At 44.6% G+C, this 24604-nt stretch overlaps 2 protein-coding genes across 2 annotated transcripts in view; one reads left to right on the top strand and one right to left on the bottom strand.

Moving 5' to 3' along the window:
• Positions 1–24604, bottom strand: part of LOC147092769 (NACHT, LRR and PYD domains-containing protein 3-like) — a 235955-nt gene that overhangs the window by 167597 nt on the left and 43754 nt on the right. The gene's annotated exons all lie outside the window — the stretch shown is intronic.
• Positions 5530–7528, top strand: LOC147092770 (putative G protein-coupled receptor 139). The gene is made up of 2 exons (XM_085976016.1): positions 5530–5654; positions 6388–7528. Exons 1-2 carry the CDS (start codon positions 5585–5587, stop codon positions 7290–7292), a joined length of 975 nt encoding a protein of 324 aa, XP_085832142.1. The 5' UTR covers positions 5530–5584; the 3' UTR covers positions 7293–7528.

Below are 24604 nucleotides of genomic sequence, written 5' to 3'. Positions count from 1 at the left end.
AGCTGCAAATGGATACATACTGAAGCATTTGCGATGCTGAGCACATCGTGGATAGCACGTTTAGGGAGTTGGTCACACCGCAGGTAAAGGTTGCACAGGCTGGAAGGGAATGGGTGACCACCAGGCAGAGTAGTAGGTGCAGGCAGGTAGTGCATGGGTCCCCTGTGGCTATTCCCCTTTCAAACAGTTATTGGGGGAAGACAGCAGCAGCCAACTTTATGGCACCATGGGTGGACCTGCTGCACAGGACAGGAGGAAAAAGAGCGGGAAAGCTATAGCGATAGGTGATTGTATTGTAACGGGAATAGATAGCCGTTTCTGCGGCCGCAAACGAGACCCCAGGATGGTATGTTGCCTCCTTGATGCAAGGGTCAAGGATGTCTTGGAGTGGCTGCAAGGCGCCCTGGAGGGGGAATGTGAGCACTGGGGTTATTCTCCTTAGAGCAGAGAAGCTTGGAAGGAGTTTGGACAGATACATTCAAAATCATGAGGAGTCTAGACGGAGTTGATAGAGTTAATTGTTCCCACTGGCGGAAGGGTCGATGAATCAGAAGGCAAAGATTTAAGGTGATTGGCAAACAAAACAAAAGTGACAAGTGAAATAACTTTCTTATGCAGCGAATGGTTAGGATCTGGAATGCACTGTCTGATTGGCTGGTGGAGGCAGACTTAATCGGAGCTTTCATAAGGGAATTGGATACATATCTGAAGGAAACAAATTGCAGGGCAACGATGAATTGGCGGGGGAGTGGGACTAGCTCAAGTGCACTTGCAGATAGGCAGCACGGGCTCGACGGGCCGAATGGCCTCCTTGTGTGCTGTAACTATTCTATGATTCTATGATTATAAATATTTATTTTTATAAGATATTAAGTCAATATTCTGAAATCCAATTAATGCATGATAATCTGGCACCATGACTTTAAGATTGTGGTGTTATACAAGATTGTTGCTGCTGATGGCCCACAGCGCCTCGTAGAAGCTACGTTTTGAGCTGCTAAATCAGTTCTGAATCATTTAGCAAGGTGATAGTGCCACACAACACGTTGGAGGATGTCTGCAGTTTATGGACGGCACATTGTCTCGACAAAAAATGTGCGGTGGTCTCTCCTAAATGTACTCCATGAACAGTTGCATGTGCGACAGGTAGATTGTTGAGGACGAAGTAAAGTAGGTTTTCCCTTGTGTTATTTCTCTCACCACCTGCCCCGACCCCAGTCTGGCAGCTATGTACTTCTGGAGTGGACCAACTCGGTCAGTAGTGGGGCTACTGAGCCAGTTTTGGTTTTGCTCATTTAAGCCCGCCTCCCAGAGAACATTCTGTGCCATTGCTAGACTCAATGCTTCTTCCAAGTTGTGCTGAACATGAAAGAGTACCGATTCTCCACTGACAGTGGCCGGTAGGTGGCAATCAGCATGAGGTTTCCTTGCCATGGTTGATCTGATGGCATAAGACTTCATGAGGTCCGAAGTCATTGTAGAATACACCCAGTACCACACCTTCACGACTGTATACCACTGTGTTTGCTCCTCTTGGAGGTTTGTCCTGCTGGTGGGACAGCGCATACCCATGGATAGTGATGGGGGAGCCTTGGATATTGGCTGCCGGACTAGGCTTTTGGCAGGTGTTGATAGAACAATCACGAGGGAAAAAACTACTTGACCTCGTCCTCACCATCTATCTGTTGCAGATGCATCTGACCATGACAGCATTGGTAGCAGTGACCAGCACACAGTCCTTGTGGAGATGGAATCCCATGCTAAATCAGATAGATTCACAAAAGTTATAGCAGCTCAAAGCTGTGCACCGTGAGGCGCTGTGGGCCATCAGCAGCAGCAGAATTGTAATCTACCTGAATCTGTAAACTCATGGCTCGGCATATCCCTCACTCTACCATTACCATCAAGCTAGGCGTCCAACCCTGGTTCAATGAAGTGTGTAGAAGAGGAGCAGCACCAGGCGTATCTTAAAAATGAGCTACCAACCTGGGGAAGCTGAAACACAGGACAACATGTATGCTAAAAAGCGGAAGCACCATGCTACAGATGGAGCTCAGCGATCCCACAACTACCGCATCAGATAACATTCGAGAAGTCCTGTCACATCCATTCGTAAATGGCGGTGAATAATGAAACAAATAATAGGAGGAGGATGCTCCATTAATATCCTCAATGACGATGGAGCCAAGCATGGGATGGCAAAGGACAAGACTAAAGCATTTGCAACCATATTCAACCAGCATTGCAGAGTGGATGATCCATCTCGGCCTGCTCCTGAGATCGCCACAATCCCAATGTCAGTTTCAGCCAATTCGATTCACTCCACACGACATCAAAATATCACTGAGCGCTTGATACGGCATAGGCTGTGGCCCGACAGCCTCTGGGCTGTGGTGTTGCAGATTTGTGCTCCAGCTCTAGCTGCACTTCTAGCCAAGCTGTTTCATTACAACTACAACACTGGCATCTATCGACATAGTGAAAAATCAACGTGGAACGTCCTGTCGACAAAAAGCAGGACAAATCAAATGCGGCCAATTAATGCCGCATCACCTTGCTCTCAATTATGAACAAAGTGATACAAGTTGATGTCATGATTGCTATCACGCGTCCCTTGATGATTAATAACCTGCTAACCGATGCTCAGTTTGGGATCCGCCACGATCACATGGCGCCAGATCTCATTACAGTTTGTCCAAACAGGGACAAACGATCAGAATTCCAGAGGTGAGGTAACAGCGAAATCAAAAATAATTTGACCAAGTGTGACATCCAGCAGCCCTAGTAATATTGATGTAAATGTGGTTCAGGGGGAAAAGACTTCACTGATTGGAGTCATACCTAGCAAAAAGCAAGATTGATGCATTTCAATCATATCAGCCTCAGAACATCGCTGAAGAATTTCCTCAGGGCAGTGTCCAAGACCCAATCATCTTCAGCAGCTTCATCATTGAAGTTCCGGCCATCATAAGAAAAGAAGTCAGGATGTTCACTGCTGATTGCAGAGTGTTCCATTCTATTCGCAATTACTGGGATAAGCCCACATGCAGAGAGACAATGACAACGTGCAGGCTTGGGTTGATAAATGGCAGGAAACATTACTGACAGACATGTGCTAGGAAGTGACAACCTCCCCTTGACATTCTATGGCATTACTATCGTCCAAACTCCCACCACAAACATCGTAGGGTACACCACTGACCAGAAACTTAACAGGACGAGCCACATAAATAATGTGGCTGCAAGAGCAGGTCAGAGATCGGTTATTCTGCGACGAGTATCCCACCTCCTGACTCCCCAAATCCTTTCCCACATATACAATGCACAAGTCAGGAGTTTGATGGAATACTGGCCACTTGCCAGGATCAGTGCAGCTCCAACAACACTCAAGAAGCTCCACACCATCCAGGACAAAGCAACCCGCTTGATTCGCACTGATCCACCACTTTAACCAATCACTCCGTCTACCACTGGTGCACTGTGACTGCAAGTTCTCCTCCAAGTTACACACCATCGAGACTTGGAAAGATATCACCATTCCTTTGTCATCGATCGGTCAAAATCCTGGAAAACCCTACCGCAACAGCACTGAAGGCAGACCTTCAACAATTGGACTGCCGTGGGTTAAGCAGGCTGCTCACCACCAAATTCTCAAGGGCAATTAGGGATGGGCAATACAGGCTGGCATTGACAGCGACACCAACATCCCGTGAAAAAACGAAAACAATGTTCCAAAAGCAGTAATGTTAGAGAGAAGTCACCACCCTTTAGCTTGGAGTATTGTTACCAGCAGTAACATTTGATGAGTCACTACCAGCAATATTAGAATCGGATCACCACAAATAACGCTAGATTAGTGTCACCTACAGTAAAATTAGAGCCAAGTAAGTAACAGTAATATGCACGTAGAGTCACTAGCATAACTTAACAGTAGGGGTACCGCCATTAATGTTAGAGTAGGGTCACCCCCAATCATGTTAAAGTAGGTTCACCGCAAGTTATGTTTGAGTTGGGTCACCCCCAGTCATGTTAGTGTACAGGCACGACAGGTAATGTTAGAGAAGGGCGTTCACCACTTTGTTAGAGTAGTGTCATCACCAGTTATGTTAGAGTAGAATCACAACCAGTAATGTTAGAGTACAGGCACCATCAGTAATGGTAGGTAGGGTCACCACAACTAATGTTGGAGTAGAGTCACCAGCAGTAAAGTTAGAGTAGAATCACCACCAGTAATTTTAGAGTAGGGTCACCAGCAGTTATAATAGAGTAGAGTCACCACCAGTAATGTTAGAGTATAATCATCACCAGTAAAGTTAGAGTAGGGTCACCAGCAGTAATATTAGAGTCAATTCACCACCAGTAATTTTAAAGCAGAGTCATCATCAGTAATGGTAGAGTAGAATCACCATCAGTAAAGTTATAGTAGAGTCACCAGCAGTAAAGTTAGAGTAGGGCCCCCAACATTATTATTAGTGTAGAGTCATCACCAGTAATGCTAGAGTAGAGTCACCACCAGTAATGTTAGACTGGAATCACCATCAGTAAAGTTAGAGTAGGGCCACCACCAGTCATGTTACTGTAGGGTCACCACCAGTAATGTTAGAGTAGGTTCAGCACAAGTTAATGTTAGGGTATGGTCAGCACAAGTGATGTTAGAGCAGAATCACCACCAGTAAAGTTAGAGTAGCATCACCCAGAGTCATGTTATAGTAGGGTCACCGCAAGTATTGTTTGAGTTGGGTCACCTCCAATCATGTTAGTGTACAGGCACGGCCAGTAATGTTAGAGTAGGTTCTTCACCAGATTGTTAGAGTAGTGTTATCACCAGTAATGTTAGAGTAGGATCACAACCAGTAATGTTAAAGTAGGTTCACCACCAGTAATGTTAAAGTAGGGTCAACACCAATAATGTTCGAGTAGGGTCACCAACAGTAATGTTAGAGCAGAGACACCGCCAGTAATGTTAGAGTACGGTCACCACAAGTACTGTTAGAGTAGGGTCGCCACCAGCGATGTTAGACTAGAGTCACCACCAGTAATGTTAGAGTAGCATCACCCAGAGTCATGTTAGAGTAGAGTCACCATCAGTAATGTTAGAGTAGAATCACCACCAGTAATGTTAGTGTAGGGTCACCACCAGTAATGTTAGAGCCGATTCAACATCCTTCATCATCGCAGTACAAAACACATTTTCATTGTGCAATGGGTGAGTGATGATTTCACCAAATTATGATGAGGCTCCAAGAAATCAACACTGTGTCTGGGGGAATGTTTGCTTTATCCTTCAGGGTTTATTGGACATGCGCAGAGTCCATTTCCTCTGGGATTACTTTCTGTTCATTGATTTTAATGGACGGAGTTTCATAGACTGAGCTGTTCGATTTCCCCAGTGGCAGCCCGGGCGCACTGAAGATGAAAAACGCCCCTTGTTTGTTAAGTGACTGTAACTAACGCCAATTATTGTGCAACCTGTTTATCTCACCAGGCCACCGATTGCTCCATAAAGGGGGAGCATTTACGGATGTCAGAAACACTCCAGATGGAATGATAAAGCAGCGCAGAATTCACACAAATCTTCAAAACAATGGCACGACCAAAAATTTTACAGTTACGGGACATTTACTACTATGTCCTCGTAGCATTTGGTATTCCCGGTAAGTCAATGTATCCTGCTGCCTACTACCTGTTGACTATCTCAGTGTTAATGTAACAGGTTCCGAGAATGTCTAAATTGCAGAGTCAGTCGGTGAAAATCAGCGGCAACCCTGGTCACCCGCGCGACAGCTGAGGCGCTGTTCCGGTCGCTTGATCACGAGCTCCGGGCGCTCAACATTCCTCCCTAAACTGAGGGAGAGCGAGGCTGATTCCCCGGCCTCTCCAACAACACATAGCTCACTAAAGAATGCGTTGCTCAGTGCCCACAGTAATCACATCATTTGTGCCATTCGTCCCTGTCTACATTAAATTAATAATTCCTCGGACTGCAGAAGCCTCCACCCAACAGGGGATTTGGAAAGGTATTTTACCAAATAACTTCCGCTCAGGAAGGTGCTCCCCTCCTCTCGGCAGCGTTTGAGTATAATTTATACGTTTTTTATATCGGAGTTGAATATTTTATTTGAATTATATCTTTCCATTAATTGCCGTGTAATTATATTTAATATTTGACTGAAGTTTGCTGGATGGAGGGCGGATTTTCAGTCCCTCGATATTGAATATTCAGTGACTTCATTACTTTAAATAAAATTTCTTCACCCTCGCCTATATTAATGGAAAAATCCATGTGCATAACGCTGAATAGGGACACATCCGAACATTTCCCCACAATAATCTGTGAGATTTATCTGAATGACCCCGTTACTGACCTCTTCTCCCTCCTTCTTACAGCGAACCTACTGTCAATCGTGATTCTCTCCAGAGGAAATTGCGGCCTTTCCAAATGTATCTCTGCCTACATGGTGGCCATGGCTACAGCAGATCTACTGGTCATGATCATCAATTTATTAGTGAACCGCATTTTACGGTATCACTTTCCACATTCATTCCTGTCATTAACTGCCATTTGTAAGATCATTATATACATGCAATGTATCGCCCTGTATGTGTCGGTGTGGTTCACAGTCTCATTCACATTTGACCGATTTGTAGCTATATGTTGTGAGAAGTTTAAAACCAAGTATTGTACAGTGAGAACTGCGACCGCGGTTATAACCACGGTCACTGTCCTGATCTTTTTACAGAGCCTCTTGTTTTGGTTTACATTTGAACCTGAGCAAATAATTAACAATGTTCACTGGGGTTGCCGACCCAGAGCGGAGTTTATTTCATCGCCTGTAGGAGTGGCGCTTTTCTGGTTACGTAGCATTTGTTTTTCTTGGCTTAGTTTTGCTTTGATATTACTGTTTAATTGTTTGACAGCCAGACGTATTTTAGTGGCCAGTCGAGCCCGCAGGGGACTCCGGGGTCACAGCAGTGAGACTCAGAGCGATCCAGAGATGGAGAGCCGAAGGAAGTCCATTATTTTACTGTTCAGCGTATCTGCCAGTTTTATATTGTTGTGGCTGACAACTATCGTTACTTATTTAACTACCGGACTAACAAACACCGCGGATTACCGAGGCAATTATGCAGCCCCTGCCTATATTGCCGCTGAAACCGGATATATGCTCATGTATTTGAGCTCCTGTACAAACACATGTATTTATGCAGCTTCACAAAGTAAATTCAGGAAAGAGGTGAAGCAGGTGATGAAAGCTCTTTGGATGTTTATTTGCAAATTAATGAAAAAATAAAACAAACATTCCGGTCCAAACTGGAGTTCAATTACTATGTTTTGCTGTTGTGAAGATTCAAAGGCATCAGAGAATATTTCTCCCACTTTGTGCCGTATGTCTGATGCCTGCTGCTTTCCCCGGTGAACATAATCGATTCCCGCTATAACAGCGCATTTCCCGCTCAAGATTCAAAGAGAACAGTCAAGTCTGAGGTTCAGCAGTGGAGTAGAACACGTGGGCGTCGGCGTTAACTGCCTCATACTGCAGGTACTGGAATAAGACGCTCAGTTTAATTAATAGTTACATTTTCCTTTAGTGTAGAATCTATGTGATACAATCGTGGTTATCTGTAATTCTGTAATCTCGGTGTGAATGTTGCAGGCACTGGTCCCCATCAGACTCCTCCCCCCATTGTCTCCTGGACCAATAGAGCGGGGCCCTGTCTCCTGATCAGTGTCTAATGATAGAGACAGTAGGAACTTGACTCGTCAATCTGACATTAGACATCTTTGTTCACAGATGTTTACTTAAATTCCAAACTGGTCATCAAAATGTTGTAGAATTGATAACAGGGGAACAGATCATTTTACGCAACCAGTCTGTGTCCGCGTTTACACTGCACCCGAGAAAATAATTCCATTCTCTTTACCCGCCTTATCTCAACATCCCATCAACCTATATTTATTTATTGATATATCCAATTTAAACTTGTAATGGATATAATTTCTCTGTGAATTCCACGGCCTGACAACTCTCCATGTAAAGAGGGATATCCTACTCTCAGTTCTAAACCTCTTCCATTTATTCATTTATCTATGGCTGGTAGTTCCTGATCTTCAACTAATGGAAACTGTCTCATTCTATCTATGCTATCACGTCCCTTCTTAACCTAAGTCACCTTGGCATGACTCGTGAAAAGATATAAGTCTGGAATCAATGCACAATCTCGTGAAAGTCATGATATTTTAGTTAAGATGGTTATTTGACAGCTTTCTGTTGGAGATGGTTGTGTCCTTGCTTAAACTGAATAATGAGAAGAATGTATTTGATCTAATGCCTACAGAATCTGCGCCCCCCACCCCCCCGCCCAACCTGGATTGACAGAAAGGGCAGGAATGTTTTGTGTCGGATGTATTGCGTTGCATGATCTTGGATTATCACTGTGTGTGCAGAAGTGACATGTTGTGCAAGAAGCAATTAGCATGCGATTTTCATGATGAAGATCCTATGGCGAACAGGTCCAAAACACGGTAAATCATGCTGAAAGCAATCCTACTGGAAAAGGTTAATGTGGTTCTGGAGAGTTTAATGTGTAAAACCAATGGGTAGAGATCTGCACAAAAGAATAGACCGCGATAGATTTATGTTGCTGATGAGATATAGTTTAATGCTGACATTAAATACTCTAATGCTACGACAGACGGCATTGTACGGGAAGTGATAATCAGATGCTCCTGCAGTCTGCTAATGTTATACTGTATTGGTATATCTTAATATTGTAGTAATGTTAACCTTTAGCCTTTGCATTTTAAGCAGTCAATTTAAATTAGCACTGAGCTGATGAGCGAGGGCTCACCCTGCAGCAATGGTCAGATTCAGGATGCAGTAAGAAAAAATGTAATTAAAGACGTATCATTGTAAACTGATTCATAAATTTCAGCGAACGTTAATCGTTTGATAACAGTGTTGGAAATGTGTTTATTATGTAAAAGAAAATATCTGGACTGTGGTCATTTTTTTTATTCATTCATGGGATGTGGGCGTCTCTGGCAAGGTCAGCATTTATTGCCCAGCCCTTATTGACCTGGCGAAGGTGCGGCTGAGCCGCCCTTTTGAACCGCTGCAGTCCGTGTGGTGAAGGTAATCCTACTGTGCTGTTAGGGAGGGAGTTCCACGATTTTGACCCAGCGACGATGAAGGAACGGCGATATTCTTCCAAGTTAGGATGGAGTGTGATTTTGAGGAGAATGTGGAGGTGGTGGTGTTCCAATCCGCCTGTTGCCCTTGTCCTTCAAGGTGGAAAAGGTCGCGTGTTTGGAAGGTGCTGCCGAAGGAGCCTTGGCGAGTTAATTGGTACAAATGTTGCAGAAATAAAGACAGAGTTATAACTAGTGTATTCACTTGGTCGAATTGCAATTAAAGGAGAAAGAGTGAAATTATTGGTAATAAAACGAAATAAGTTAATTATACGTGTCAGCCCAAAGGAAAACATGCTTTCTAAGTAAAGGAAACGATATTTTATGATTAGATAATGCAAAATTGTGTGGATTGATACGAAGTGGCAGTGGAAATGTGACAGTTTGGACCGAGCATTCACGATGGTCCAAGATACTGTGTTCAGAACCACAACACGTTTGAATCCCCAACCAACAATCAGCAGCTGTGATTGTAGTTAGTACCTTTAACTGAATGTTTAATTACTATTGCATATACTGTGTGCTTAAAATAACTATCCCACCTCATTTCAATGTTCAAGAACCTGATTGAAAACCTTTCGCTAACTATAGCTTCAGTATTTTGTGAATTAGCTTCATTTAATTAAATGAAGCTTCATTGTGATTAAATGGCCACTTTACCCGTCACTTTTCAAAGTTCCACTTGATCCTGAGCTTCTGTAAAAGCCAACTCCACTTGGTTTCAAGTCTCTATGGAGGCCAGGCTTTGACAATCCGGCTGCCATCCAGATTCTGCGGCAGTGATTATGAGTTTCGAGTAATTCTGTGCAACAGGCACATTCTCATTTAACTGGAGTCAGACGACCAGTCAGGTTAAATGCAGAGGTATTCAGTCCATCAGACTCAGATACGATGCATCTGCGCCCAGTTGCAATCGTGAGAAGTCGATATGTAATCCAAAATCAAAAAGTAAAATATAAAGCAAAGTTAACCATTACATTACCGTGTCAAATTCCATCTCATATGGTTTTGATTCTCGCCCTCGTTTCTAATTAAAGAGCCATTATTTAAAATCTCTTTTCCCTAAACTTTTCCAATTCTGACGAATGGTTTCGATCCAAAACATTGAGTTTGTTTCTCTCTGCTCGATGCGGCCTGACCTGCTGAGTATTTCCAGCATTTTCTGTTGTTATTTTAGAATTCCAGCATCCGCTCTATTTTGCTACTCTTCACTCAGAATCACAGAATCACAGAAACCCCACAGTGCAGATACAGGCCATTTCGGCCCATCGAGCCTGCACCGACACATATCCCACCCGATCCCCGTAACCCCTACACCAACACATATCCCACCCTATCCCTGTAACCCCACGTATTTAATCCCCCTAACACTAAGGGTCAATTTATCATAGTCAATCAACCTAACCCGCACATTATTGAACAGTTGTTGTGTTCTCCTGGCATTCCTGTGCCCTCTATTTGTAATTAAACGATTAATATGTTTCCATGGCCCCTACTTCTAAGCAAATGGTTTATGTCTCCCCCTGGTCCGCATTTATAATTAAACAGTTACAACATTCCCCATAATTCTCCTATCCTCTATTTCTAATTAAAACCCTAACATGCTCCCCTTACTTCCACTGTCGTCTATCTCAAATTACACAGCAACTGTGTTCCCCTAAATTACCCTGTCCTCTATCACTAATTGCACAGTTACTGTTTTCCCCTAAATTACCCTGTCCTCTATCTCTAATTACACAGACACTGTCTTCCCCTAAATTACCCTGTCCTCTATCTCTAATTGCACAGTTACTGTTTTCCCCTAAATTACCCTGTCCTCTATCTCTAATTACACAGACACTGTCTTCCCCTAAATTACCCTGTCCACTATCTCTAATTACACATTTACAGTGATCCCCTAAATTATCCTGTCCTCTATCACTAATTACACAGTTACTGTGTCCCCCTAAATTACCCTGTCCTCTAACTCTAATTACACAGTAACTGTGTTCCCCTTAATTACCCTGCCCTCTATCTCTAATTAAACAGTTACTGTATTCCCCTATAGACCCCGGTATTCTACTGATAAGTAAACAATTATTGTATTCCCCTAAAGCCTCCTTTATTCTAATGTTAACTAAAGAGTTGCTGCCTTCCCCTAAATTTACTTGTCCTGTAATGTAATTAAACACTGTATTCCCGTGAATTCCCCTATTAAACGTTGTGTACAGTCCAAGCTCATGTTGTCCCAGAAAACCACCTCCTGCTACCTTAACCACATTCCCACTAAACAGCTGACCAACCAGTTTCTCTTCCTAGCCCCATGCTATCAGATATTGTGAACGGTTGCCTCTGCTCTGGTACTGTCCCCCTCCCTTTCACATCTGCCCCCGTCACTCCCTCCTGTCAAATTCTCCCTTGACCCCATCTGAATTTTGCAATCTATCACCCCATCTCCAATATCATATTCATGTCCAAAGTACTTGAACTTCTGTCACCTCCCAAATCCGTGTCCATCTTTCTCGCAATCTGCTTTTCAATTTCTCCAATCAAGTTTCTGCCTTTCCAGAGCACACGTAATGGCCCTTACCGAAGTCAAAAGTTATACCTTCTATGATTGTGACCATGGTGCACTACTCCTGTTCATTCTTCCCGTCTTTGACACGAAGGAAAACAACATGCTTCTCCACGCCTCTGCGCCATTTTACAGCTGTGTCGATCTGCTCTCATCTGGATTCACTCTTGCCTATGCAGACTGAGCCAGAGAATATCCTGCATTGGTTATCTTCACGCTCTCGTACCGTTACCTCTAACCCCAAATGTTATACTCTTTGATCCTTCTATTTCACATCTACATGCTGCTCCTTGGCGACATCAGCGGAAAACGCAACATCAGATTCAACGTGTATGCTGGAGATACACAACTCTACCTCAGCATCAATTCTCTGAACTCCTCCACTGTCTCTGTGTTGTCAAATAGCTTGCCTGCCCTCCATTCAAGGATGAGCCAAAATGTCCTCCTGTGCGTCGTCCACTTTCTTTGCCCCACCACTGGCAGCCGTGACTTTAGTTGCATATGCTCTAAACACTGGAATTCCCTCCCTGAAACTCTGCATTTCTCCTCTCCTTTAAGACTCTCCTTAAAACCTAACTCTGATCAAGCTCTTGGTCATCTGTCCACGTGTCTCCTTCTTTAGCTCCGTTTTAAATGAATTTTTTGCATCTGTGTTCACAATAGAGAAGGACGATGTGGACATAGAAATCGGGCAGGGGGACTGTGATATACTTGAACATATTAGCATCGAGAGGGAGGAGGTACTAGCGGTTTTAGTAGGCTTAAAAGTGGGTAAATCCCCAAGCCAGGACGAGATGTATCCCAGGCTACTATGTTAGGCAAAGGAGGAGATTGCAGGGGCTCTGACACAAATTTTCAGAACCTCTCTGGCCACAGGGGATGTGCCAGAGGACTGGAGAACAGCTAACGTAGTACCATTATTCAAGAAGGATAGTAGGGATAAACTAGGGAATTACAGGCCAGTGAGCCTAATATCAGTGGTAGGGAAATTATTGGAAAAAATTCTGAGGGACAGAATTGGTCTCCACTTGGAGAGGCAGGGATTAATTAGGGATAGCCAGCATGGCCTTGTCAAGGGAAGATCATGTCTGACCAATTTGATTGAATTTTTCGAGGGGGTGACTAGGTGTGTGGATGAGGGTAGTGCAGTGGATGTGGTTTACATGGATTTCAGTAAGGCTTTTGAAAAAGTCCCGCATAGGAGACTGGTCAGGAAGGTAAGAGCCCATGGGATCCAGGGTGCCTTGGCACATTAGATCCAAAACTGGCTTAGTGGCAGAAGGCAGAGGGTGATGGTCGAAGGTTGTTTTAGTGACTGGAAGCCTGTGTCCAGTGGAGTACCGCAGGGATCGGTGCTGGGTCCCTTGCTGTTTGTGGTCTACATTAATGATTTGGATGTGAATGTAAAAGGTATGATCAGTAAGTTCGCAGATGACACGAAAATTGGTGGGGTGGTAAATAGCGAGGCGGGAAGCCTCAGGCTACAGGACGATATAGATGGGTTGATCAGATGGGCGGAACAGTGGCAAATGGAATTTAACCCTGAAAAGTGTGTGGTGATGCATTTTCGAGGGACTGACAAGGCAAGGGAATATATAATGAATGGTAAGACCCTAGGAAAGACATAGGATCAGAGGGACCTTGGTGTGCATGTACATAGATCCCTGAAGGCAGCAGAACAGGTGGATAAGGTGGTTAAAAAGGCATATGGGATACTTGCCTTCATTAGCCGAGGCATAGAGTATAAGAGCAGGGAGGTTATGGTGGAGCTGTACAAAACGGTGGTAAGGCCACCGCTGGAGTACTGTGTGCAGTTCTGGTCGCCACACTATAGGAAGGATGTGATTGCTTTGGAGAGGGTGCAGAGGAGATTTACCAGGATGTTACCTGGGCTAGTGCGCTTCAGCTATGAAGAAAGACTGGACAAGCTGGGGTTGTTTTCCTTGGAGCAGAGAAGGCAGGGGGGACCTGATTGAGATATACAAAATTATGAGGGGCATAGATAGGGTGGATAGAAAGGAACTTTTCCCCTTAGTAGAGGGGTCAATAACAAGGGGGCATAGATTCAAGGTAAGGGGCAGGAGGTTTAGAGGGGATTTGAGGAAAAACTTTTTCACCCAGAGGGTGGTTGGACTCTGGAACTCTCTGGCTGAAAGGGTGGTAGAGGCAGGAACCCTCACAACATTCAAGAAGCATTTGTATGAGCACTTGAAATGCCATAGCATACAGGGCTACGGACCAAATGCTGGAAAATGGGATTAGATTAGATAGGGCTTGATGGCCGGCGCGAACGCGATGGGCCGAAGGGCCTCTTTCTGTGCTGTATAACTCTATGACTCTATCCTTTTGTGTCTGATTATGCTCATTGGAAGCGCCTTGGGCCGTTTTATTAAATTAATTGCGGTATAAAAATGAACGCAGTTGTAATAAGCAGTCCATGCTTTTCTGTCCCCTTAGCCAGATGCATCTAGCTGGTTTGGGCCATTTAAAATGAAGAGGTTGGGCGGGGGGGGGGGGACGCTGGGCTGCAGTGATCAATCTATTATAATGAGCAAAGCATCATAGTCAGGTTTCTGTTCAATGGTGAACCCCAGCTTATTAATGGTGCGATATTCAGCGATGGTAATGCTGTTGAATGTCAAGGGGCGGTGGTTAAACTCTCTCTTAGAGTCATAGAGTCATAGAGTTATATAGTACAGCAAGAGGCCCTTCGGCCAATCGCGTCCATGCCAGCCATCAAGCCCTGTCTAATCTAATCCCATTTTCCAGCATTTGGTCCTTAGCCTTGTATGCTGTGGCTTTTAAGTGCTCATCCAAATGCTTCTTGAGTGTTGTGAGGGTTCCTGCCTCTACCACCCTTTCAGGCAGTGAGTTCCAGATTCCAACCACCCTCTGGGTGAAAAAGTTCTTCCTCAAATCCCCTCTCAACCTGCTGCCCCTTACCTTGAATCTATGCCCCTTTGTTATTGACCCCACTACGAAGGGAAAAAGTTCCTTTCTATCTACCCTATCTATGCCCCTCATAATTTTGTACACCTCAATCAGGTCCCCCCTCAGCCTTCTCTGCTCCAAGGAAAACAACCCCAGCCTGTCCAGTCTTTCTTCACAGCTGAAGCGCTCCAGCCCAGGTAACATCCTGGTGAATCTTCTCTGCACCCTCTCCAAAGCAATCACATCCTTCCTATAGTGTGGCGACCAGAACTGCACACAGTATTCCAGCTGTGGCCTAACCAGCGTTTTGTAAGGCTCCATCATAACCTCCTTGCTCTTATATTCTATGCCTCGGCTAATCACACACAGAATCACACAGAAACCCCACAGTGCAGATAGAGGCCATTTCGGCCCATCGAGCCTGCACCGACACATATCCCACCCGATCCCCGTAACCCCTACACCATATGCCTTTTGAACCACCTTATCCACCTGTTCTGCTGCCTTCAGGGATCTATGTACATGCACACCAAGGTCCCTCTGTTCCTTTGTCTTTCCTAGGGTCTTACCATTCATTGTGTATTCCCTTGCCTTGTTAGTCCCTCCAAAATGCATCACCTCACACTTTTCAGGATTATATTCCATTTGCCACTGTTCTGCCCCTCTGACCAACCCACCTATATCGTCCTGCAGACTGAGACTACCTTCCTCGCTTTTTACCACCCCACCAACTTTCGTGTCATCTGCGAACTTACTGATCATACCTTTTACATTCACATCCAAATCATTAATGTGGACCACAAACAGCAAGGGACTCAGCACCGATCCCTGCGGTACCCCACTGAACACAGGCTTCCAGTCACTAAAACAACCTTTGACCATCGCCCTCTGCCTTCTGCCACTAAGCCAATTTTGGATCCAATGTGCCAAGGCATCCTGGATCCCATCACCTTTTACCTTCTTGACCAGTCTCCTATGCGGGACTTTATCGAAAGCTTTCTGAAATCCATGTGTACCACATCCACTGCACTACCCTCATCCACACACCTAGTCACCCCCTCGAAAAATTCAATCAAATTTATCGGACATGATCTTCCCTTGAAAAAGAATGCTGACTATCCCTGATTAATCCTTGCCTCTCCAAGTGGAGACTAATTCTGTCCCTCAGAATTTTTTCCAATAATTTCCCTACCACTGATGTTAGGCTCACTGGCCTGTAATTCCCTGGTTTATCCCTACTACCCTTCTTGAATAATGGTACTACGTTAGCTGTTCTCCAGTCCTCTGGCACATCCCCTGTGGCCAGAGAGTTTCTGAAAATTTGTGTCAGTGCCCCTGCAATCTCCTCCTTTGCCTCACACAGCAGCCTGGGATACATCTTGTCCAGGCCTGGGGATTTATCCACTTTTAAACCTGCTAAAACCGTTAGTACCTCCTCCCTCTCGATGCTAATATGTTCAAGTATATCACAGTCCCCCTGCCCGATTTCTATGTCTACATCGTCCTTCTCCATAGTGAACACAGATGCAAATAATTCATTTAAAACCCCACCTATATCTTCTGGCTCCACACACAGATTGCCACTTAGGTCACAATTAGGTACTCTTTTCCTAGTTATCCTCTTACCCTTAATATACTTATAAAACACCTTAGGATTTTCCTTTATTTTGCTCGCCAGTGTTATTTCATGGCCCCTCCTCGCTCTCCTAATTTCTTTTTCAATATCCCCCTGCACTTTCTATACTCCTCTAGGGCTTCCTCTTTCTTTCGTCATTTGTACCTGCCAAAAGCCCCCCTTTTTTTTCTAATCCATTCTCGTATATCCCTTGACATCCAAGGTTCCCTGGGCTTGTTGGTCCCACCCTTGACCTTTACGGGAACATGTTGCCATTGTACTCTCTCAATTTCCTTTCTGAAAGACTCCCATTGCTCCGATGTGGATTTTCCTACAAGTAGCTGATCCCAGTCCACTTTGGCCACATCCTGCCTTATCATATTAAAATCGGCCTTCCCCCAATTTAGAACCGTTATTTTCGGTCCATCTCTGTCCTTTCCCATGACTACCTTAAATCTCACCGAATTATGGTCAATGTCACCAAAATGCTCACCTACTAACACTTCTACCACTTGCCCGGCCACATTCCCTAGAATTAGGTCCAGTACCGCCCCCTCTCTTGTAGGGCTTTCTACATGCTGGCTCAAAAAGCTCTCCTGGATTCACTTTAAGAATTCTGCACCCTCTTAGCCTTTCACACTCTGACTATCCCAGTTAAAATTGGGGAAGTTGAAATCCCCCACTATTATTACCCTATTATTTGCACATTTCTCTGAGATTTGCCTAATATCTGTTCCTCTATTTCCCCCTGACAGGTTGGGAGCCTATAGTACACTCCCAGCAAAGTGCTTGCACCCTTTTTGTTTTTAAGTTCTACCCATATGGCCTCATTAGACGAAACTGTTAATATATCATCCCTCCTTACAGCAGTAATTGACTCCTTAATTAATATTGCGACACACCCTCCACTTTACCCCCCCCTGTCTCGTCTGAAGATTCTATACCCCGGAATATTGAGCTGCCAGTCTTGCCCCTCCCTCAACCATGTCTCCGTGATAGCAACAATATCATACTCCCATGTGTTCATCAACACATTCAGTTCATCCACCTTATTCGCAAGACTCCTTGCATTAAAATAAATGCCATCCAGCCTTGCCCTACTCCCTTGTGCCGTTACATAATTGCTCTGCCTTTCAAGCTGGCTTGTTTTTGTCCTCTATATTTGGCTATACATCACCCCCTATTATAGCTCCACTCTGTATCCCATCCCACTGCCAAGTTAGTTTAAACCCCCCCCCCACCCCCCAACAGTGCTAGCAAACCTCCCCGCAATGATATTTGTCCCGTTCTGATTCTTGTTTTGTTCCTCTATATTTGGCTGTACATGACCCCCTATTATATCTCCACTCTGTATCCCATTCGCCTGCCAAGCTAGTTTACCCCCCACCCCCAACAGTGCTAACAAACATCCCCGCAAGGATATTTGTCCCGTTCTGGTTCAGGTGCAACCCGTCCGACTTGTACAAGTCCCACCTTCCCTAGAAGCAGACCCAGTGATCCAGGAAACTAAAGTCCTCCCTCCTGCACCAACTCATTAGTCACGCATTCATCTGCTCTGTCCTCCTATTCCTATACTCACTAGCACGTGGCACCGGGCGTAATCCAGAGGTTACAACCTTTGAGGTCCTGCTCTTTAATCTGCTACCTAGCTCCCTAAATCCTTGCTCTTGTTGGAGATAGTCATTGCCTATCACTTGTGTGGCACGAACGTGTCTTGCCACTTATCAGGCCAAGCCTGAATGTTGTCCAGGTCTTGCTGCATGTGGGCATGGAATGCTTCATTATCTGAGGAGTAATGCATGAAACTGAAAACTGCCTAATCATCAGCGAACATCCCCAATTCTGACCTTATTATGGAGGGAAGGTCATTGATGAAGCAGCTGAAGATTGTTGAGCCTAGGACATTACTCTGAGGATCATCTGCAGCGATGTCATGGGGTTCTGATGATTGACATCCAGCCACCACAGCTATCTTCATTTGTGATAGGTATGACTCCAACCAGTGGAGACTTTACCCCTGATTCCCATTGACTTTAGTTTTAGTAGGGCTCCTTGATGCCACACCCGGTCAAATGATGCCTTGAGGTCAAGGGCTGTCACTCTCACCTCTCCTCTGGAATTCAGCTATGTTTGGGCCAAGGCTGTAATGAGGACTGCAGCCGCGTGTTCCTGCTGGAATGCAAACTGAGCATTGGTGAGCAGGCTATTGGTGAGTAAGCGCCGTTTGATGGCACTGTCGATGACACCTTCCATCACTTTGCTGGTCATTCAGCATAGGCTGATCAGGCGGTAATTGGCCGGATTAGGTTTGTCCTACTTTTAGTGGAAAGGACACACTTGGGCGCTTTTCCACATTTTTGAACAGATGCCAGTGTTGCAGCTGTAATGATGCTAGTGTTGCAGCTGTACTAGAACATCTTGGCTGGAGGTGCAGCTAGTTGAGGAGCACAATGCTTCAGCACGATAGCCGGGATGTTGTTGGATGCCATAGCATTTGTTGTATCCAGTGGGCTCAGCCGTATCTTGATATCACGTGGAGTGAATCGAATTGGCTGAAGACTGGCTTCTGTGATGGTGGGGAACCTCAAGAGGCTGCCGATATGAATCATCTACTCGACTCTTCTGGTTGAAGATGATTGCAAATGCATCAGCCTTGTCTTTTGCCCTCACCTGCTGTGCCCTGCTATTATTGAGCATGGGGACATTCATGGAAACTCCTCCTCCCGTTAGTTGTTTAATGTTCCACCACCATTCACGGCTGGATGTGACAGAACTGCAGAGCTTTGAACTAATTCGTTGATTTTGGGATCGCTTAACTCTGTCTATAGCATGCTGCTTCTGCTGTTTAGCATGCACGTAGTCCTGTGTTGCAGCTTCCCCAGTTTGGCAACTGTTTTTTAGGTACGCCTGGTGCGTCTCCCCATGTAATCTCCTGCACTCCTTATTGAACGAGGTTTCGTACCCTGGCTCGAAGGTAATGGGAAATTGATGGATATGCCGGGCCATGAGGTTACAGATTGTGTTGGAATACAATTCTGCTGCTGCTCATGGCCTACATCGCCTCATGGATGCCCAGTTTTGAGTTACATAGAAACATAGAAGATAGGAGCAGGAGTAGGCCATTCGGGCCTGCTCCGCCATTCAACAAGATCATGGCTGATCATCCAAACCCTAGCACCTGGTCCCTACACCGACAGCCTTCCCACCCAAGCCCTACCCCCATAACCCCGTAACCCCCCCCTAACACTAAGGACCAATTTTTATCATGGCCAATCAACCTAACCTGCACATCTTTGGACTGTGGGAGGAAACCGGAGCACCCGGAGAAAACCCACGCAAACACGGGGAGAATGTGCAAACGCCACACAGACAGTCACCCGAGGCCGGATTTGAACCCAGGTCCCTGGCGCTGTGAGGCAACAGTGCTAACCACTATGCCACTGTGCTGCCCTAGATCTGTTCTGAATTTTCCATTTAGCACGATGGTAGTGCCACATGAAACGATGGAGGGTGTAATCAGTGTAAAGACGGGACTTTGTCTCCACAATGACTTTGCGGTGGTCACTGCTACCACTGCTATCAATTTATTTTCCTACTGCTGGTCAGTTTTAGCTCAGTTCCTGTTCAGAGACACACTGTTAGAAGTATATGCAAATACAGAAGGTAAATACAGGGCCTGTAAAAGTGAAATGTAATGCAAATGTAGAGATAGAGAAGAATATACGTAGAGTGTTATGATCAGAGAGAGCTCAGGAAGACAGGGAAAATTCACCTTTTTCTCAACCACAACACATTGGACATTGCCACGGTTTGCTTCTAGTTTATTTTTCTCCTTCCTCGATAGCGTCGTTTCTGTGCTGAAAAATGGAGGCAGAAATTCAGCCCAGCCTAGGATACCATATGTGGATGAGCAGTTTCCTCGTCTCCTCAGTCACAATCTAGCCTTATTTAACATCTGGCAAACTGCACCTGCAGAAATCTGCCTCCCTGGTTAAGTGCATACCCCTCTACTGATGATAGTCTCCTTCAAACACTTTCTCTCTCTCTCTCTTTCTCGCTCTACCTCTCTGTCTCTCTCTTCCCTCTATCTTTGTTTCACACTCTCTTTCTTTCTCTTTTATCCGTGCCGCACTCTTGGTCTCCTCACTCTCTTTTTCTGACGTTGTCTTTCAACTCGCTCTCTCTGCTTCATAGATACATAGATACATAGAAGATAGGAGCAGGAGTAGGCCATTCGGCCCTTCGTGCCTGCTCCGCCATTTAATGAGATCATGGCTGATCCTTTAATTCAGTATCCCGTCCCCGCCTTCTCTCCGTAACCCTTAACCCCTTTTGCCCGTAGAAATATATCTAATTCCCTCTTAAATATATTTAATGAGCTGGCGTACACTGCCCTCTGTGGCAATGAGTTCCACAGGTTCACCACTCTCTGAGTGAAGAAATTCCCCCTCATCTCTGTCCTAAATGGTTTAGCCCTTATCCTTAAATTATGTCCTCTAGTTCTGTTCTCACCCGCCAAGGGAAACATTCCTTCTGCATCCAGTCTGTCTAGACCTGTCAGAATTTTATACACTTCTATGAGGTCCCCTCTCAATCTTCTAAACTCCAGTGTGTACATCCCTAAACTACATAGTCTCTCCTCATAGGTCATTCCCGCCATTCCTGGTATCAGCCTGGTGAATCGCCGCTGCACCCCCTCCATGGCAAGAACATCCTTCCTCAGATGAGGCGACCAAAACTGTACACAGTACTCGAGGTGTGGTCTCACCAGTGCCCTGTACAGCTGCAGCAAGGTATCCCTGTTCCTGTATTCTAACCCTTTTGCTATGAAGGCCAGCATACCGTTTGCCTTCTTGACCGCCTGTTGCACCTGCATGCTCGCCTTCAGTGACTGCTTCGTTATATCTGTGTCCCCATGTTTCACATGTATTTCTCTTTAAGCCCCCCTCTCTGTTTCTGTCTCCCCTTGTCTCTGATTGTTGCCTTACGTCTTGCTGTGTGTTTGTAGAAGTTTTGCCTCTTTCTGACATTAGCTAGCTTTCTTCATTTGTTACTGTTCTCTCCCTATATCTGACTCTTTCAGTCTCCCTAGCCTTATCCCTTTACTTCGTTTTCCCTCTGTTTTTGTTATACTGCATCGTCCGCTATCAGAGTAACATTTACCTGGAGTAGCACTTTGAAAGGAACATCGAAAGGAACATGAATCCGATCAGCATAATCAGCACCAGAAGGTAACTGTCTCTGATTAACCAGTTCCAGGTTCTAGACACACACCATTAGCCAGAAGAGGAACAAAGTGTCACATTGATCCGATCTGTAATAAAGGTGGAGTAAAACACTCACATTGCAATCTATGTAATTCACGTTTATGGTAAGAAGTTATCGCGGTCCATTGCAGGTCAGATTGAGCTTCTGCTGAAAAAATAAAGCGCTGGACACTGTTACATGACAAGCATTTTCAGTTCCTGAGAAATCTAGAGGTGAGGGAAGGGATCTCATTGACACTTATAAAATTCTAACCGGACTGGACAGACTGGATGCAGGAAGGATGTTCTCGATGGCCGGGGAGTCCAGAACAAGGGGCCACAGTCTAAGGATAAGGAGTAAGCGATTTAGGACAGAGATGAGGGGGAATTTTTTCACCCAGAGAGTGGTGAACCTGTTTAATTCTCTACCACAGAAGGCAGTGGAGGCCAATTCATTAAATATATTCAAGAAGGAGTTGGATATATTTCTTAAGGCTAAAGGGATCAAGGTAGGGGCAGGGTACTGAAATTGGATGAACAGCCATTATCTCATTGATAGGCGGAGCAGGTTCGAGGGGCAGAATTGCCTACTCCTGCTCCTATCTTCTATATTTCTATGTTTCTATGTAAGTCAAAGGCCTAAGCATCTGAGATCAACATAGCAAAAAATGAGCATGTGAAGTGGACATTAAGCAAATCTGATTTCCAATCTTAATTTGCAAGATTGAAAATGACCGGAGAAGTGGAACAACCTCATTATTTCTAAGAAATATATTAAATTCTTGTCTACCACCGCCTCATTCTATGCCCAGAGAAAATGTTAGCATCTTATGTGCCAAAGCAAGACTAAGATCTGTAAAAACTCCAGCTATACCTATCACCAACTACCATCAGGTTAGGTACAGTAGGAGTTTGACACACATTAAACCTCCATCTACACTATCCCATCAAACACACATGGGACAGGTACACCACCGGTTAGATACAAGGAAAAGCTCCCTCTACAATGTCCCATTTAATATTTCCAGGGCAGGTAGGCACTGGCCAGAAGAGAGCAGAACTCACACTACAACATCCCATCAAACACTCACATGAACTACCATCAAGTTATATAAAGTATGGGTTAGATAAAGCATGCGTCAGATACAGAGTAAAGCTCCATCTATACTGTCCTATCAAACACTCCCAGCATAGGTACAGCATAAGTTATATACGGAGCAAAGCTCTCGCTACACTGTCCCATCAAACACTCCCAGGGAAGGTGCAGCATGCATCAGATACAGAATAAAACGTCCTGTACAATGCCCAATCAAACACACACATCAACGAACATGAGGTAAAGTACAGTATGTGTTTGGTAAAACATGCGTCAGATAGAGAGTAAAGCTCCATCTTTACTGTCCCATTAAACACTCCCTGGGTAGATACAGCACAGGTTAGATACATTTTGAAGCTTTCACTACAATGTCCCGTCAAATCCTCCCAGGGAATGTATAGCACGGGTTAGATACAGATTAAATCTCTTTATACACGGTTCCATAAAACACTCCTAGGTTTGATACAACACAGGTTTGATACACAGTTATGCTCCCTCTGTATTTTCTTCTCAAAGACACACGGGGCAGGTACAGAGCGGGATATGTAATAGTGATCCATCTACGCAGTCCACTCAAACAAATAGACGCCTAACACTGCCAGATATTCATTGGTGAGACTCAGGATATTAAAAGAGAGTCATACCGCCCAGATCAGCAAAATGTGGGCCAAGTCAACTCCCATTATATCGGCGAGGCTTTTCTTGATGTGTTGGAAATGATGAAACTTGTCAGAATGATAGTGGTGCCAGATATGTCAAGGAGCTGAAGAACGCACGCTTAATCGAGGCTTTCCTGTTCTGAGATGCCTGTTCATTGAAATGAAAATCAGAATCACTATCTTAAGTAACTGGTGGAAAACAGCTTCCACAAGTCCACCAAATCAGTGTAATAATAGAAACTCAGCACCGCAGGACACCAGACAGCAACAGCAGTGATCCGAAGCTAGAGCCTTTCTTAACAGCTAAAATGACCATACATTCTTCTCAATTAGAGTCCATGGGGGTAATTTTAACTTTGGGCGCAGGTGCAACATGGACGTTATTGAATTAGTCGCCATTTTATGCCGTGCCCAATTTTCCCTTCGATTGATTCATGGAGTATATTGGGCAGATAATTCTATATCGTCCATTTTCCACCATCACACAACGTTATAACTACCCACCACCGTATACTTTATTCCTGATCGCTCCTCCCCTTTCTAACTAATTGTTTAATTTTATATATTTATAAAAGCCCTTACTATTTGCTGTTATGATACCTGTTGTCAGCTTAACACCCCATTTTAAACCTTCCACTCTTCCGTTTGAAAACGCCATTAAACTTTTTACATTCCACGTGATTATATTTAAAATTATTTGCCCTTAACTTCATCAGACCCCTTCATTTGAAATTTCACATTGTGGGTAATTTTAACTCCAGGCCATAGTGTTCAATGGGTGATGTCAATTTAGCCGCCCATTATAGGCCCGTTCAATTTTCCTTACCCTGGGAGTAATTCTGGTTGTGTTCCATGGTGTAAACCGAGTGATAATCAATCGGCAGCTGGTTTTATATCTCTCCCGAATGACTTTAATTGAAAGGAAAATTTCGTGAGGTTTATCACGAGCGGTCCAACCAATATCATCCATTTTACATTATTGCCCAAAGGTAAAATGGCCAACATTCTCATGTGCCCCTTTCGCCGACTATGTGGTGGTCACTATTTCCAAGTTTCTCTCCTATTCTCAATGCAGATATTTACCCCACTCAAATTTCCAGAACTAAAGCCAGCGATATTTCTTTCCTTGTTGAATTGAAACATGCTGATCTGACAAGAAGCCCGGATCCATTCTAAAATGTGTTCTCCACTTTGACCACGCATATAGAAACATAGAAACATAGAAAATAGGAGCAGGAGTGGGCCATTCGGCCCCTCGAGCCTGCTCCGCCATTCGATGTGATCATGGCTGATCATCCAATCTCAGTACCCCG

Source organism: Somniosus microcephalus, unplaced genomic scaffold (genome assembly GCF_052327205.1).
Source record: "Somniosus microcephalus isolate GS21.2 unplaced genomic scaffold, FLI_Smic_1.0 unresolved_chr2, whole genome shotgun sequence".
In the NCBI taxonomy this organism is placed as follows: Eukaryota; Metazoa; Chordata; class Chondrichthyes; order Squaliformes; family Somniosidae; genus Somniosus; species Somniosus microcephalus.
Note: the sequence above shows the minus strand (reverse complement) of the source record. Positions and strands in the feature narration are given on the sequence as shown.